The 17,109-nt window shown below is 42.2% G+C and overlaps 1 protein-coding gene across 4 annotated transcripts in view; it reads right to left on the bottom strand.

Annotated features, from left to right (window-relative positions):
• ndst3 (N-deacetylase/N-sulfotransferase (heparan glucosaminyl) 3) overlaps positions 1-17,109 on the bottom strand; it is a 90,437-nt gene that overhangs the window by 34,420 nt on the left and 38,908 nt on the right. For 3 of the 4 annotated variants that reach the window (XM_054604636.1, XM_054604634.1, XM_054604637.1), the window contains exons 1-2: positions 2,462-2,634; positions 1-654 (exon numbers count right to left, since the gene is read on the bottom strand). The exon at positions 1-654 is cut by the window's left edge and continues 637 nt beyond it. In XM_054604636.1, coding sequence (XP_054460611.1) covers positions 1-356 — 356 coding nt within the window. In that variant the 5' untranslated portion in view covers positions 357-654; positions 2,462-2,634. Of the gene's footprint in view, positions 655-2,461; positions 2,635-17,109 lie in introns of those variants that run through there. The other variant, XM_054604635.1, reaches the window with a different exon arrangement.

Below are 17,109 nucleotides of genomic sequence, written 5' to 3'. Positions count from 1 at the left end.
GGAGGAAGGTCGCCCTTCCCTGAGGCGATCTCCATGCGAAACTGGAAGTGTGCTGACTCCAAAATAGCCACAATGTCCTGACCCAGCTGGGAGTACTGGGACTCCACAAGCACAAGCACCACTGGGTCAGTGTGGATATGCGTGTGAGGGGGGTTAGGGGGGTACGGGTATGGAAGTTGATGGTACGGGGAGAGCGGCTGGGAGCAGGCAGGTTCGGGGGATTGTCCAAGCTGCATGGAAGGGGAGGAGTTTGTAAAAAGAAAGTAGGCAGAGAGGAGGAGAGAGAGGAGACAGCAGGAGGCCAGTAGGAGCAGGAGCCTACGCAGGTGGCGACGGAATCGCACGGCCACCGTCATCGTGGAGGGGGGAGGTGTTATGCGTAGGAGGGGGAGATGTCTTTTTTAGTCTGCTGGAGCCTAGATAGAGTGTGTGCACCAGTTCGGGGGTTTGAGGAGCCCAAGAGATTGTCTTGGTGTGCGAGAAAAGGAGCAAGGCCACTCAGGGGTGTGTCATGTCACCATGGCAGGTGGAGAAGGGCGCTGTGCCGGATGTTGGGGAACAAAGGTCTTCATTGAGGAAACGCAGTCGAGGTACTCTCCTTCCAATCCTCACGGAGGAATCACATGCAGAGACGGAGGGAGTGATGATTAATGCCTGCAGAAAATGGGGACAAGGAGAAAAGAAGAAAGAGTGAGTTTGTTGGGCAAGGTTGAATCGTCATGCATTAGTTCTCTATGAACGTGCTCGCGGCTGTGCGTGTGCCTAGGTTGTGCCACTCCGGGGAATGTGAGGGCACAGCTGGTAACTACAGAGCTGATTGAAAACAACTTGTATCCTTAGGGCTTATACAACCTCTGGCACACACACACACAAAGTGACATCACATTTAAAAGCATAAAACATAAGACAAAAGTCAATCCTCGCAAATAAACAACAGCTGGTTGTGAGTTAATGTGGCAGTGTGGGGAGGTGGATGGGAGCTCAACTAATCAGTCCCAAAAAGCTCTACAGAGAATTCCTATAATTGCGCCAAACTCTGTGCACTTCTGTCCTATTTCTGAACCTAATCATATGAAATACCACAAAATTAGAGTTGGAATCCTTTTGCCAGGAGCACTAATCTGGGGGGGGGGGGGGCATGACGGGGGCAGAGGAAATGGAGAGCAAGAGAAAAGTGCACGAATACGAGAGACAGAGCAGAGAGGAACAAAATGCAATGAATTATAGAAAGAGACAAAAAAGACCAGGATTAGCATCTTAATGTATGTGCCCGGAGCCAGGGAGAAGAAAAGATCCCACAGCATCTCTTTTTCTCTCTTTTCTCCCTTCGCCTCACTCTCCCCCTCTCTCTATCTGTCTACACCCCCTCTTTCTCTCCTTCTGTCTGTTTGAATATCAATAGTCTTCCCTCACGTTCGTCCTCATCCTTCTCTCCTTGTTCCTTGCCTTTAGAGAACACATGCAAGGAGAAGATCACAGAGGAGAGACAGCTATATTCCTTAAGTATGGACACCGAAAAAAACAGAAAAGAACTTAAGAGGAGAAAAATTAATCATTTTTGTTGTTAGATAAATTGTGTGATCTTAACTGTTACTTGAATGACTGTACTAATTATCTTAAATTGCTTATGTGGTGTTAAAAGTTGTTATTACCACAAATTGCCTCTTGTAGCCTACCAAGAAAAAGACCTTGCACTTACTCATTCATGTGTTGAGATATTAAATGATAAAGGGCATACAATTTGACACACAGCTGAGTGTCTCCACTACAGGTGAGTGCTAGTTTAACCTGTTATTGTAGGTATGGATGTGTCTCACTATTAAGAGCCACAGGAGGGCGCTGAGTCAGATTAACACATGAGACTTCACATGGAAGTTTTCCTCTTAGCATTTTAATAACCCAAATGGTATTCTAAATCATGCAATATGAATATAAAAGCTTAATATAAGCCCACTCGGCCTACTAGTCGTTTTGATGCATTTTGTAAAAATGCATCAAAAAAAAGTTTGGAACAATTTAAAGATTACAATTCAAATTGTAAAACAAATGTGCTCAACTTCAAAATATGTTTTTGTATTAAAGTCAGTGGTCAGTTCATAATAATAATAATAATGATAACTGTTATTTTTATTTTTTTTGAAAGCCATGAGAGAATCATCCAACATTACTTGAATTAGATTAAGAGTGAATTAGGGGTCGTCGTTTTAAATTTAGTATAAACATAAAAAAAAAAAAAAAATAATAAAAAATTATGGTAATCAATCCAGCCCACTATTCTGTTTGTGCGGTTTAATCTCTAATAAAAAAAAAAGAAAGCAGCCCCATAGCATTGATAAATCCCTGCTATTAGCAGGCTGCAAGCTGAACTCAAACTAAACAGCACATCATCCCAGAGAGTTTTGCATCCCGCTTTCTGCCGGAGAACTTTATGTTAACAACGAGCACCGACTCGCCCACTTACCTCTTACCGGGGCTGAGGCGCTGCCGTGCGGCGGGGAGGCGTGAGGGCAGCGCGGTGGGTGCGGTGCTGCTCCGGGTGGGTCCGAGGCTCCGGTCTCGGTGGCGAACCACTCCCGTGTGTTTTGGATGCTCGACCGATGTGCCATCTCCTCTCTCTCTCTCTCTCTCTCTCTCTCTCTCTCACACACACACACACACACACACACACACACACACACACACACACACACACTCTTTCTCTCTCTTCCCTCCTCTAGAGCAGCAGATGCGGGCAGCCGGAATGATCGGCTCTCCTCCCCCCTGTCATCATTCTTCTCTTTCTCGCGTCTACCCTCCGCTGTCTTTCCTCCCTCTCTCTCTCTCTCTCTCTCTCTCTCTCTCTCTCTCTCTCCTCTTTTAAAAGGTGGAGATCATCTATAGACGGAGGAGCACCGATATCAGCCAGCCCGTTAACGACTGACTGCCGCGCGTAAATGCTCCGGTTTAAGAGCGCCTACACAAGTGGAGGCGATGGAGGGAGAGAGAGAGACACACAGAGAGAGAGAGAGAGAGGAGGAGGAGGAGGAGGGGGGTTTAGAAAGGAAAGAAGGGGAGGGGGCTCGGTTTGATTGACACAAACAGCCGTTTCCTCGGGCATCAGCCATCACTGGCCCCGGTAAAAGCTCACGGCCCGTTAGTCGGTGTTTGTCGGATGAGGGATGTGTGAGTGTGTTAATGGCGCGCCTTGCTGCTTCTCTCTTCGCTCCCTGCACAAGTTGTAAGTACTCAAAGATCAAAAAAAAAAAAAAAAAAAAAAAAAAAAAATCAGAAAAAAAAAAAGGAAGGAGGAAGGAGGGGGAACACTTAAGACTACAGCGGATGTAACAACACATTTTCACACAATCCGGAATGGTATCAAAGTCATGGGAAGTGAATACATGAATGCATTTTCTGATATTCACTATAGGCCTTTACACTTATTCATGCACGTCCACCCGTGCGTGAATCAGTCCCATTAAGCCTACTTTCTGCAGAATGTCATTCAACCAAGCACAGCATGTCAATCACACAAGTGTTTTTAATTTGATTAGGTGTTCCCTTCTCCCCTTCGCACTAGTTCATCAATCTCTCTAACCTATTTGCGCTGACACACACTTACTTACACACACATCTCAAGAGGAGCTGGTGGGCCCCTCATTCACATTGTAATGGCCTTACAATAGAGCTTATTTACTGTGTGTGTGTGTGTGTGTGTGTGTGTGTGTGTGTGTGCATGTTGTGTTTGAGAGAGAGAGTGTTTAGAAAATGTATGAGTCTGTAGCAAGACAGACACGCATTTGTGCTGTCACCTCTCAGACGATGATGTTGGGGCTGATTGTTGGCTACATTACACACACACACACACACACACACACACACACACACACACACACACACAACACACAAACACAGACACAGAGAGCACATAATTAACACAGTGCGTTGAGTAACCCATTTTCATACTTGTATCATGTTCCCTTTTAGTTACCCGTAGTTTGAAAAATTACCATCTCACTGGAAACCCTATTTGTGGCTCTCGGTTAGCGTAATGACTAAGCACTGGTTTTGAGAAACAGAGCTTGAATGAAACATAACAGCCAGAATATCATACCCTACAGAATGGAATCCAGAGATAATGAAGGTTTGGATTGGAGTGCAATTGTGTTTGTATGTAAATTAGTGTCAGTGGGTGAAGTGTAATTAGAGAGGCTGTTCACCCATTTCCTCCACATAGCAAGTGAAGAACCAATTCTGCAATGGTGCTAGTTGGAGAAAGTAAGCCAGAAATGAAATCTAGACATATGTGACTAGACTACATTATAGGATGCAACGTGTATGTGTTTTCACACGTTTGTATTAACCCTAGAAATAATTACGGAGACTTTCGCTGTTGCTAACAAAAGAGCAGATGAGGAAAAAGCTGAGGAAGAGGATGCACACATGCTCACATAATAAGCATATGGTCACTCTAACGGAAACCTTTGTTCTGACACACAGGCCAAGGTGCAAGTATACAAAGCACAAACATTGGCAAGCAAGTGCAAAGACACAAGCATGCCTGTGCTTTATACAGCAATACGCGCCACGATGCAGCCGCTCACACGCGTGTGTGAGGAAACACAACAAAGGACTAGAGATGTGAAAAGTGTCGGAGCTGCCATGTTCAACTAGCACTCTGACAGTTAAACAGAGGAGAGCCAGAGACAAATGGGAGAGAGCATAAGAGAGACACAGCGCGGGAGAATGCTTGTTGTCTTCATCACAGGCTTTTGTTAAGTGAGAGATAAGAGAGGAGGAGCGACTGATCTCCCCCTCTCCTCTCTCCCTGCTGAGAGCTAAATGGTGGCTCTGTTAGTCTCGAGTCCCGTTCGAGGCCTGAAGAGAGAAAATTGAGCCTGAGTGTAAAAAACAGGGCGAGACATTATCATCGCGATGCATCACATCATCCCAGGAGTCAGGACAGGAGGCATCCAGAAGAGCGCAGCGGTCACGCTTTACCCCCCTAATTAAAAGCAAAACAAAAGCACTGGACAGATTGTTGCATGCTCTGCACTCAACACACACTGGACCCTGAGCCCTTGCAGTAATAATGATACTCTTCTCTCTGCTGGCTTGTTCCACAAAGAGCCGGGTCTATTGCTCAAACTAGCAGCTCTCTGAGATGCATCAGCTCTTCGCCTCCCACAGTGTAAACAACAACAAGCACGAAGCTTTGCTTAGGTGTGTTGGCTGCTTGATGCTGTTGCTATTTTAATGATTCCTGCTCCCTCTACTCTCTGTGTGTGTGTGTGTGTGTGTGTGTGTGTGTGTAATCGAACCAACTACCTGCTCCTGACCCCCACAATGCCTGGAAATGTTGATAGATAGATATTCTCTTAAGAGCTTGGAGGCTAAGTGAAAGCTCCCCCCGTCCTCCTCCTCCACCTCCTCCTCCTCCTACTCCTTATCCCCAAGCATATTAGAGGAAATATCTTTTGGCCAATCAATACAGTGCTTACAGATTGATTAGGCAAAGATAGACATGAACGACAGCACACACATGTACACGTGCACACACACCCACACAATCACAGAAAAAAAGAGTCTAGTGTATAGAATAACCAGACCCAAATCAATCTATTACTGGAATGTTGCCAATAGCAGGATTACCATAGCAACATACACCAGCAAACTATACTCTGCTAAGAATAATATCAAATCAATTCTGTATTTAGCAGCTCCAGATAAACTCCTAATTTTAATCTTATCCATCCCTTACTATAATTTGATACTCCTATAGTAGGCATATATGCATTGTATAAATACATAGAAAAGAGCATTTAAAGGAAAGTAGACAATTTATAGGACAATTAATACATAAAAACATATAATCTGTAAGAATAATAATAGGAGCAAAACTATAATAAGAAGGAGAAAACTTTAACAAACAAATTATTTAATATTCTATGGTTACACATTTTTGCATTTGTTTTTACATTAGTTAGTTAAAAAAGTTTTTAATGCTCTTCTGTGTGTTCATTGTTTCTTTGTATGTTTTTGTTTCTGTATGTATGTATGTAGAATTCCAATAGAAACAATTTCAATCTATTTTTATTTCACTGAAATCAGTTTCATCGAAAATCTGCTTTTGTGCGATGATGAAAGCAAAGTAAGAAAATAAAAAAAAATCAATGTGTTGTGATTTTTAGATGTGGTAATGCAACAAGATCAACACTATTTAGGCCAGAAAGCAAAACAGCAAGTGGTCAGGACAAACCAACAGTCACCACTTATCTACAGTTCAACCAAACATTTACGTGAGTATGATCGTAGTAGAGTGTTTTGGTACGTTTGTATTTTTCTGTGTGACTCATTGAAAGACAGGATGCGGTAGGCCAATAAGAACATCGTTTTTTGATCTATTCAGGAACAATATTGCCTCCACACAAACAGAAACACACATAAATGTGCACACATACCCACAAGATCATGCTTAACGCCCACACATCTCTGTAAACAACCCAACACTCCCACACTTTTATAAGCCACAAACACTAGCAGGCTTGCTGTTAGAGTGACAGAGAGCATCTCCATTTCATATCATATCATCACTTCATCTCCAGGTGATGCTTCTGACAGACAGAACATCAAAGGATAAATGTACGCAAGAGTGTTTAAGATTGAGTCTGCGTGTGTTGCAAATAAGTGCTCACAGCATAATATGGTTATATGAGGATTTAGAAAATAGAAAAATAGAAGTGAGTGAAGAGAGAAAGGACGGGGAGGATGTCAGAAAGCACAACAGTGATCAGATCGCACAGCACTCAAGGGAGGGAGGGGTAAAATGATCTATCTCTGTCTCTCTCTGACCTTGTTCACTCTCGCCAAAAACCTGACTTACAACCCCAAACTAAATATGATACCTTCTCTCTCTCTGTCTCCCCCTGTACACCCCCCCCCCCCCCCCCCCCCCTCCCCCCATCTCTCTGGTAATAAATCGTGCTGTAATTACCAGGCAGGATCGATAACAGTCACATCACTCCTCTCCTCATCTCCCCCGTCTGCAACTGACACTAACGTGTTCATCCCTCGCTGTGTGCCACCGTTATGGATCCGTGAGTGATAGATCCAATCCTGTTTTGTCTGTGCACTCACAAAGACACATGCAAAACACAGGTACACACTTAAATGGCTGCACACACGAGAGGATGAGCCCATGCAAACACACTCACAGACAGACATGGACACTCACAGCCACAAGTATGCGAGCTGGACGCCACAGGGGGTAGGCCATAGGTCTCAGTTGCTATTGGAGACGTCTCTTCAGCAGAGCAACCAACAAAGAGTTACCGCTCTCTCCCAGAATAGCTCGCTCGGCCCCCCAGTCTAATGAAATGGATGACAAGGATGAGCATCACATGGGCAGTCACGCAGTGTGAACTTGGTGAGTTTGTCTTTTACAGAGAGACACGGTGCATGTGTGTGTGTGTGTGTGTGCGTGTGTGCAGGTGTGTACGTGTGCACGAGCGTGGTTTTAATGCATAATCACGCGAGTGTAATGATATTTAATAGGAAATTAAAAATTTCCCGGAGAGCAAGAGCAATTTTCACACCTAAAAATTGCTGACTTTTAATATTATATCACACCCACACCTCCATGAACAGTTGACGGTTGTGTGAGTGTGTGTGAGAGAAAAAGACAGAGTTTGTGTGTCCATCAACATTACATATCAGCACGAGGGAGAATCAAGATGGTCTGACATAAACAACCACTTATCTGCAGCTTTCAGTGAAAAATGTGTAACACAAGACTAGGAACAGAAGGTGTTTTGCAAGTTAGTGATGCGATCCAAACTCTTCCACACATGCTTTATTATTCATATTCTTACCAAAAGCTCACTCATAACTTTAAGTGGAAAAGAAACTCTTAAATACTCTTATATAAATTCTGGTAACTAATTAAACAAAGACCCTGTATAACTAGAGTAGCTCTAATCAGAAAGACTCAGTTAAAATCAAATTTTCAAACCTTTTTGGCAGACTGACACAGGTTTTCAGTTAAGATTGCTGTATTGCCAATGCAAAGTCCAACCAAATTGTTGGCACCAGAATTAAATTCATAAGAAATAAAGAAACAGAAAAAAGTTTTAAACTTTTCAATGTTTTACTTTTTAAGAAAACATTTTCCTGAATTAAAAAAAGGCAATATAGCTTCTTATCTAGTGCATATAAATAATATCATATAAATATGTGCAGGAAGATAGTAGGTCTATACATTTTCATTACAATAACTAACTGATTTGAAGTAAAGACAGACAAACACCACAGCTTTGTGTTGCTAATGTTATATTTAGTTAAGTACTTGTACTTGAGTCCAGCACTGTATGCGTGGGTTGTGTAAGGCATTGACTGTTAGTCTGGCTGAGTGGCAGATGTGGTGAGAGAGTAAGCTGAGGTGGGCAGTGTTCAGACTGGGGATTGGTCCAGGGACAAAACTGTGCCTGAGATGAGGTACTAGTGTGGGTTGGGTCTGAAGAAATGTTTATGGCCTCCCAAATGTTGTAAATGTCCTTGATGTCTGAAGGCTGTGATCTCATGATACTCTGGGCAATTTGTATTTCATATTTCATCTGTAACAGAAGAAATATATGCACCCAGTCGAGGCAACATAATAAAAGGCAATTTCCACTATAAACTGCAGTATCCTAGAAATTACGTTCATATTGGATGCTTCCGCAACACATGATTTACAGTCAGTGCCAAAGCAGAGAAAAGAACTGGATTTGTGCAGAGAGTAGTAAAAGTACGGATTTGGAGGTCAGGGAGGAGAGTGGGCATGTGTGAGCATTCATTGACTGATATGGATGGGAGCATTTATCTCATATTTACCTGAAGTAACCTCAGGCTGAACAGAGGAATGTTAAAGGTCATCATCATTATCACCAACATTAACATAACTGCACATAGCGGAAACACTTTCTTAAGTCACACTTTTGCTTTCTTTAGGAAACAAAAGAGAAATGCATTCTTTGCAGTTCATTTGGGATTATCCTCTAGGCCACAATTTCTTGAAATGGTTTGTTGCAGATGTGCATACTTCGGAAAGAGGCCACTGCTGCCTTGAGTTTATCAGAACAAATATTATGTATGTAGTTTTTGAACTCAGAACTTTAAATACAATTACTGAATATGTTTTACAAAAAATTATTTCCATGATACTTTTAAAATAATAATGTGTTAACATATTCATTTTGGATGGTCGGTTATAAAACACACAAGTTGACAAATTAACTGGAGGGAGACTGTAGTCCGCTGGTGAGCTGATCTGATAGTTGTGACTTGCCAGGTTGCTTATGTCCTGTATGACAGCGGCAATAAAGTCCACTTAAAACTGAGCCAGCATACTGAAAGCGACACATTTCTCACCACATTTGTGGTTTCACGCATTAAATCAAGCATAAGCCCAGTAGGTTCACACTTCACTAGCTGAGATATTTTCCAAGTCTTTCAATGGCTCATTCCACACAACCTTCCATAACAACTCGGTCATCTTTGCTGGAGACCGCAAAGGCGACAACGTGCGGAGAGATACAGATTTCAGCTTTAAAAATAAATTCTTCTTGGACTAACAAAAGTCATAAATGTAGAAATCCACCATAGCAGGCAGAGAATAACATACTCCTCTACCAGCAGCAGCCTCAACGGATCAGAGTTCAAGACATTTTACCTCTGATTAAAGAGGCGCTCCACCAATTTTACATATTTAAACCAGTTAACTCGCCATGGGGAGTACTACTCACCCTGTAAAAAAACAGATGTGTAAGGTCCTCTGTGACTTATCTCAGTTTTGAAATTGGAGAGTACTCAGAAATCTGAGCAGGAACTTGAAAGATGTTGGAGTTTCGAGGATCTACTTCTTCTTTTTCTTCTTTAACTCATCTTTGATTTGACTGCTAAAGCCTCATATTAACTTTAGAAAAACTTCAGAGTGTATTTTTACATAGAACAATAACTGTGAATGTTGTCCTTTATCACTCCTATTTTGAGTGAGTAATAAAGGGCTATTTTAATGGTCAGTATGCAGAGTAGGATTTATTGCAGCGAGTAAAACCTTTTACAGTGTTTAAATGGGCACCTGCTTATTGTTTTAGGAACTGTGATGCTGACTTTTTGGTGGAGTATTTCTTTGAGGGTTGTCAGTTCCATCAAAGACCTTTTGTACTAGCCCGATCTCCTAAAAATGACGTGCCCGTACAATAAAATAGCGTTGTCAATTACGTTTTGAAAGAAACGCGAACGTATCACAAATACGTTTCTAATCATTTTCCCCAGAAGTCCATTTTCAGGAGGAGTGGATGGGTGGGAAGAAACAATGGACTTTCATTAATGACAATACTGTTTCTGTTCTGTGTAAAATGAAAAATCAATGTTAACTTATTGAATTATGTCAGTAATTTAAATAGCACACCAAACATACTTATTTTAAGCCACACTATTACGTTATACTAAACAAAACCATGTCGTTTCGTTTTGTTTTGTTTCAAATAACAAAATGAACAATGAGTTTAAGAAAATATGTTTCCCTCAAAAGGCAAATGGGAATGCAATTTTGTTGTGTTGGAACATTATTTTGTGGGGGACATGGTTGTGTGTACACATAGCCCAAACTTTACTTTGTGGACATTAGCACTATATGTGTGCTAATGTCCACAGTGTTCAATAGAAGTATAGACAACTGATGAGAAATCCAACAAAGAAGAGGTAAATGAGACTGCTTCCAACAAAAAAGTTACATCATCACAAACTACCCAAAACTTGCATTGGGTTTTTGACAATTAAAAATTTGCATTTTCCTTTATGTACTTTCCTTTATGTGTTTTTAATACTCTCACGAGCAAGAAATGAGAGATGAAGGGCAGGCAAAGAAGGGTTGAAAAAAGAAAAGTGAAAAGAAATGAGTGAACAATGGTGGTGAGATAGATAGATCCTCTGTCTTGTTTAAAATGAAGGCGTACATCTGGACACGCGTGCACATACTGACACACACACACACACACACACACCTAGGATGAGACCTGCAGAGAGTGTATGATTAACTGTTCTGTCAGAACTGAGAACTCTCTGGGGCGGGAAGGGCAGAGGAGGGGGAGGAACAGAATAGAGGAGAGGATGAATTGGAAAGGGATAGAGAAGCATTAGGAGGGAGGCTGAGGTCTCTGGGGTCTCTAAAGGAGGTCTCGTGGGTTTTGGGGAGCAGAGCTGGAGCCAACTGTTGCTCTTGCTGCACTTGTGTGTGATGCTTTTTCAGAGTGCACGTGCAAGACAGGGTGTGTATTTGTAAATGTACACTACTCCCATGACACTTCCTTGCAGACTATCTTTGTTGTAATCTATATGCAGAGCAGAATGGGCACTGCAGCATGGAATGCAGTCAGTGATTAGGCGTATGATTGTGTGTGTCCTTGTGTGTGTGGCCCTTATCACAACTCTGCAGTGAAATGCAGTCAGAATGGTCAACTGAATCTCCCTCTTTCTCAATAAATCAGAATGGCAAACGTGTAGCCGCGGACACACACACACACACACACACACACACACACACACACACACACACACACACACACACACACACACACACACACATACACACAGCGTGACTCCTCTATTTTCTTCCATTCGTCACAGGGCTTGTTGTTCTAATGCCATGGATAGGTCTGCGTTCAGTGTCCCCATGCTGGGCGGCTCTGCTAATAATGACTGGCGTCTCAACATTTCTCACACACTGTGGGGGATCAATCCACAGAGAAAGTGAGAGGTTGACAGAGAAACTGGTTGAAAACATATTTAGCAAATATAAATGTCCCCATTTGTAGTTGATGCAGCTTCTTGTTATCAAAGTCCAGTTATCGTGTGTGTCTATACATTTGGAGTGGTGTGGGAGTGCTTTAAGGTGCTGAACATAGCTCAAAGCTCTAAGGGAGAGGGGGAACTAATCCCTGGAAGCCTGCAACCACCAGTGAGTGTAGAGATTATATACAATCCCAAACACACACAGAAAACCACACTCACAAAAATACCCAGCTTTATGATTAATTACAATCACGCTTAAAAAAATGCCATCGTCTTTAGCTTTTACTTTACAACTGAGAAAACGACTTAATTAACACATTAACGCTCAAATGAGACAAATCGAATCTCCCCGCTTGTTCAGTCTCCACTCTCCCTCTCTTGCTGCCTCTCATAAGCGTTTCCTCTATCTCTCTTGTTCCTCTCTGCTGAAGTGTCTTCTTGCACCCAACCACAGACTTCTAAAACACTTCACCCCACTTTGGAGCCAGAATGGCACAGTTCTTCATGGTTCTTCTAGTTGCTGAATGTTGCTTATGAAAGGCTATTGTTTTCCCACTTCAGCTGATATTGCCTCGGAGCTGTAAATCACCGGTTACTACTTAGCTTACTAACACTCCATTCAGGAGCCGGGCACAATGGATCCACAACACATTCATTCCCCCACTCTCCCAATCCCGCCCTCTGCCTATTCAACTTTACTCTCCTCTCCCTCTTTCTCTCTCCTCCCTCCTGCTACGCTAAGCTGTTTTCTCTCCTTCCCCTTCTTTCTTCTGTATTCCCCCCATCCACCCACCCCTATCAAGTCTGCCATTCTAGTTCCTGATGTGGTTTTGTCTGTTATAGGGGCCAACAGTTTCCCATGCACCTGCCAGGTCTTAAATATGTCAGAATGCACACACACACACACACACACACACACACACGCATAAACTCGACTTTAATTTATCCTCCAAAAGTTCAAAGAATTTGCTCATTTTATGAAGTGATTTCTGCCAGTAGATTCCATCTGTTACGAGTGTGAGCCTTTGTTGTGTTTGCATAAAAGGCAGAGACACAGAGAGAGAGATCCAAACTGGACCACAGAGAGAAGCATCACTTCTGATTGGTCTTGACATTTCAACAATCCTTTCTTATTGGCTGTGGCACTTCAAGAGTATGCAGTTTCACTCCCTATCTGTTGGGTGTTAAAGCAGTGATAACCACACACAAACACACATGCAAAGAACACCAGCATTGATGCTGTCAGATGCAATCACCTCAAAGTATGCTCTACGTCCATGCAGCAGGTAAGAGCAAGGAGGGGAGAGAGAGGAACCAGATAGAGAGAGAGTGAGAAAGAGAGAGAGAGAGAGAGAGAGAGAGAGAGAGAGAGAGAGAGAGAGAGAGAGAGAGAGAGAGAGAGAGAGATGCCAAGCAGTGATTTATGACCTGAAAAGGCAGATTAACTCCACTGGCTGCCTAACTGGCCCTGAAACAAGCTGAATTACAGTCCAGACCAGGAGGAGAGGAGAGGTAGAGAAATGGAGGAAGAATGAAACTGAAAGGTCAGTAGGGTGGCAGGACTGAGAGAGAGTGTACACGACAAGATGGAGGAGCAGATTTGTATGGAGGAACTCAAAAATGAAAAAGGTCAGAGGTAAAGAGGAAAAGATAGATTGAAGACTGCAGGGCGACATACAGATTGAGAGGAGTGAGTATTGTCCAGAAGGTGACACTGGAAGATGTGGATTCTGTATTGGGCCCTCAAGATTGTGTGATCTGATGAACCCTATCAAGCCATATGAACCAAGAATCAGATACCATTTCCTTTGCATGCTGTGAAAAAGCAGAGGTTAAGGTCGACCCTATTTCACCTGCTTCATGGCACGAGGTGAAAGGCCAACATACGATGTGTGAGCAATTCACACAAATCATTTGAAGCTAAAAACCTCTCTCATCCAACCCCTGCTCAGCGCCCCAGTGAGCTGTACTAAGGCAATTTTCTGTTCAGAGGACAGAAAACAAATTTCAGATCTCAGTAAAGAGACTAGCTATGGGGGCTTGACTCATTTTTCATTTAAAATGGCAAAAACAAGTTATTTCAATGGACCCATTTACTCATGGAGGTAAAGTAAATCTTTGCAAATTTTTCGCATTGGAGACAAACTTTTGTGAAAGGAGAGCTGGAGAGTCCAAAATGGAGAAAGCTATCATGTCCTGTTTCACAAAAAAAAAAAAAAATCCACCTCCTGTGACATACAATAAACTGCTCTACAAAGCAGAGGAATGGTTTGCAGACAGTTATGACGCAGGTTGATGTTTGATGTTGCAGTCTGTGTTTTGAATGGACTCTGTGAACTCATAGTCACAAACGCAACTAAGCCAACAAGCTTGCTAACTGACAATGAGCGAGCAGTTAGAAAACCTGTTAGGTCCAACAGATTTCCACCTGGTCATGGAATCCGTATTGAATGAAATGATGAGAAATCCTGAGCTCTCTTACACTTGTCAACAACTGGCTCGGGGAATATGACAAGGACAGAGTCCACACAAGGTTCAACTTAAAACTGGCAATTAATTAAGCAACAGTTAAAACAAAACAAACACTATCTGAGCAGAACAACAAAGTCTGTAAATGATAGTAGCGCGTGGATGCGAGTAATACATATGCTTTGGAGGCGTTGAAGGGGCAGAAAACCAAAAGAAGGTGATGCAGGGTGGACATCAGCTTTAGGAAGAAGAGGAGGCAGTGAACAAATGGACTGGCTTTTATAGCCTGAAAGGCCCAGGTGAGCTTAATCAAGCAAACGACACTCCCATGTCAGCCAACCGCCTGCTAAGGTTGGCCAGGACTGGCTCCAGGACAGTGGGAGGGGCGTCACACAGTGATTTATCAAACTGTTTACAGTGACCACATCTGCTCAGTAATCTGCGTTGCTAAGTACACAAGTATATTTCTGCAGCTCTTGGGTTGTTATGGCACAGGTCTGTCAGCGGAGACGACCACAGGCAATCATGTTAAAGATTAAGAAGAGTACATTCTTAAGCTCAGACAGCTAGTAATCCGGTGATACACAGGGAATTCAATTAGACAGAAGGAAAGACATATGAGAGCAGCTTCTTAGCCCCTGATAAAGAACCTGAGGAGATTTTCGCAGTCCTGCTACACTCTCAGCATTGACATTGGGTCTTAGCTGTTCGACGCCACTGCTGAGATAAACACCAGTGGCATCATTTCAATAGCAGTTCTAGTGGAGGGCAAGTGGGGGGGGAGGAGTCCCCCTGTGATATTGAACCTAGACCCCCCCCCCCCCCCCCATGTCCCCCTCACTGTGGCAAATATTTTCATAAGACAGAACAAACATGAAATAAATTCAGAACCTAAGAATAAATCATGTTGTATACGCTTTTAGACGAGGGACACACTGAATTTTGATCTATGCTTGGTCTCGCTGACTAGATTGAGTTAGCGTGTGTAAGGTACTTGAAAAGTCAATCCTTTTTTCGTATGATTGTAAAAAATGATATTATATAACCGCAATAACACAAAATCAGACATATGTTAGCATGTTGATACTTTTGATAAGATACAACAATGAGGGGAAGCATAGAGAAAGCAAGAAAAAAGGAGAGTGACTGAATATAGCGCAAAAGTCATTACAGGCGTTACATAACTGAATATCATTCTGTTAGCATGGATACATGAGGACTGTTATCGTGGAAACTAATATGCTGTTGAACGATAATCTCATCATGTCGCCCAAGTCTATTTCTATATCACTTTACATTATGTGACCAAAGCAATGAAAAGGAATTCACAGAAGGACAAAATGATAGAAAAATGTGCATACCTGTTCAGACACTTTCACCCCTGCATACGTACATAATGAAGACGGCAAATTGGCAAAGCAGGTGGTGAATTGAAGCGAGATTGTATAATGTTGCCTGTGACACATTTAATTTCACTTCTTATTACACTTTACTTCTAGATCTACTTTATCATAAAATTCAAACCAGTAGGTTTATTTGTACTTTTACTATTTTAAATTATCTTCTAATAGGCTTTTGTGCATATATTACAAAGTATGATTTTAGTTTTCACATAAATGTTATGTTTAAAATCATTGCAGTGAACACAACTTAGTATACATAGACAAACTGAAAACAGCTATCCAATGCACCTATCAGACTGTATCTCCAGAACGCACTGGAGACACCATGGTGTGCCACACACACCCTGCCTTTTCCTGACACATCTTCACCATTGACACATATGGATTGTGTAAATTAGCAAAGTCTAGAAGTAAAGCCAGTGAGACTTCTCGCAAACGATCTCATTATATTCCATATTCTCATCTTTAAAAATCATAATGCAGACCTAGTTCACCATTTAATAAATAATTGGTTGCCTCAAGGTGGAGGATGCTACCAATTGTAACAAACATTTTGGCAAGTTGTGAAGGGATCAGTCCGATTGCCATAGACATAAAAATATTGGGGTGACACTCGTAATGCATAATGATGCATTATGGATGCACTGGCACTGCAAGGTCTATGTGAATGGAAGAATTGGGGGGGAACGAGTGTTCAGGAACCTCAATCTCTGTGTCAGAAAAATGCCTTTTCTTGGTCCCCTTTCAGAGTTGCTGTGATTCACCTTAAAGAACCATTGATCAGCAGGCTACATCAGGCATGCAAACATTCATAAGGTTCTTTCATTGAATGTTTATGGTTGAATGTGTGCATGTAGAGAGCGTGATAAGAGGCCGATCCACGCGCCGGCAATTACAAGTTAATATGGGATTTATAATAGTAAATTTCGCAGTGGCAGGCGTAAGCAAGGTTTTATAAATCAAAATATTTTTTACTTTACGTACGCAAACATTTAGTGTAGATCCTATGAACTGTTTTATAAGTGAGACCCCAGCAGGGAGAGAAGACCGGATTTAGATTCCAGCTGGTGGTATGTAACAAGTGACCTATACTTAAGATACTGACAATAAACTTTACCTAAATTTCCATAAACTGAGACAGAGACACAGCTATAAATACAAACAGCTAACTTTCAGAAAACATTCAATAGGAGCTGTTGACAAATGAAGTAGCTGTTCACCAATCGCCCGAGTCCTGTTAATGTCCCCTCAAGTTTATTAACTTACTGTTTTAATGGTTATCCTGTGCCGTATTTCTGCATACACGCACAAATACACATCCAGTGAAACGTCTTGTTCCATTAAGCATGAGTGTGTTTATGTGTGCCTGTGTGTGAGTTATGTGACCGGTCGCTAATTGCAGACAAATCGCTTTGCCGCACACAATCAT

Source organism: Anoplopoma fimbria, chromosome 9 (genome assembly GCF_027596085.1).
Source record: "Anoplopoma fimbria isolate UVic2021 breed Golden Eagle Sablefish chromosome 9, Afim_UVic_2022, whole genome shotgun sequence".
Taxonomy (NCBI): domain Eukaryota; kingdom Metazoa; phylum Chordata; class Actinopteri; order Perciformes; family Anoplopomatidae; genus Anoplopoma; species Anoplopoma fimbria.
The sequence above is the reverse complement of the archived record's forward strand: the minus strand, read 5'-3'. Positions and strand labels throughout refer to the sequence as shown.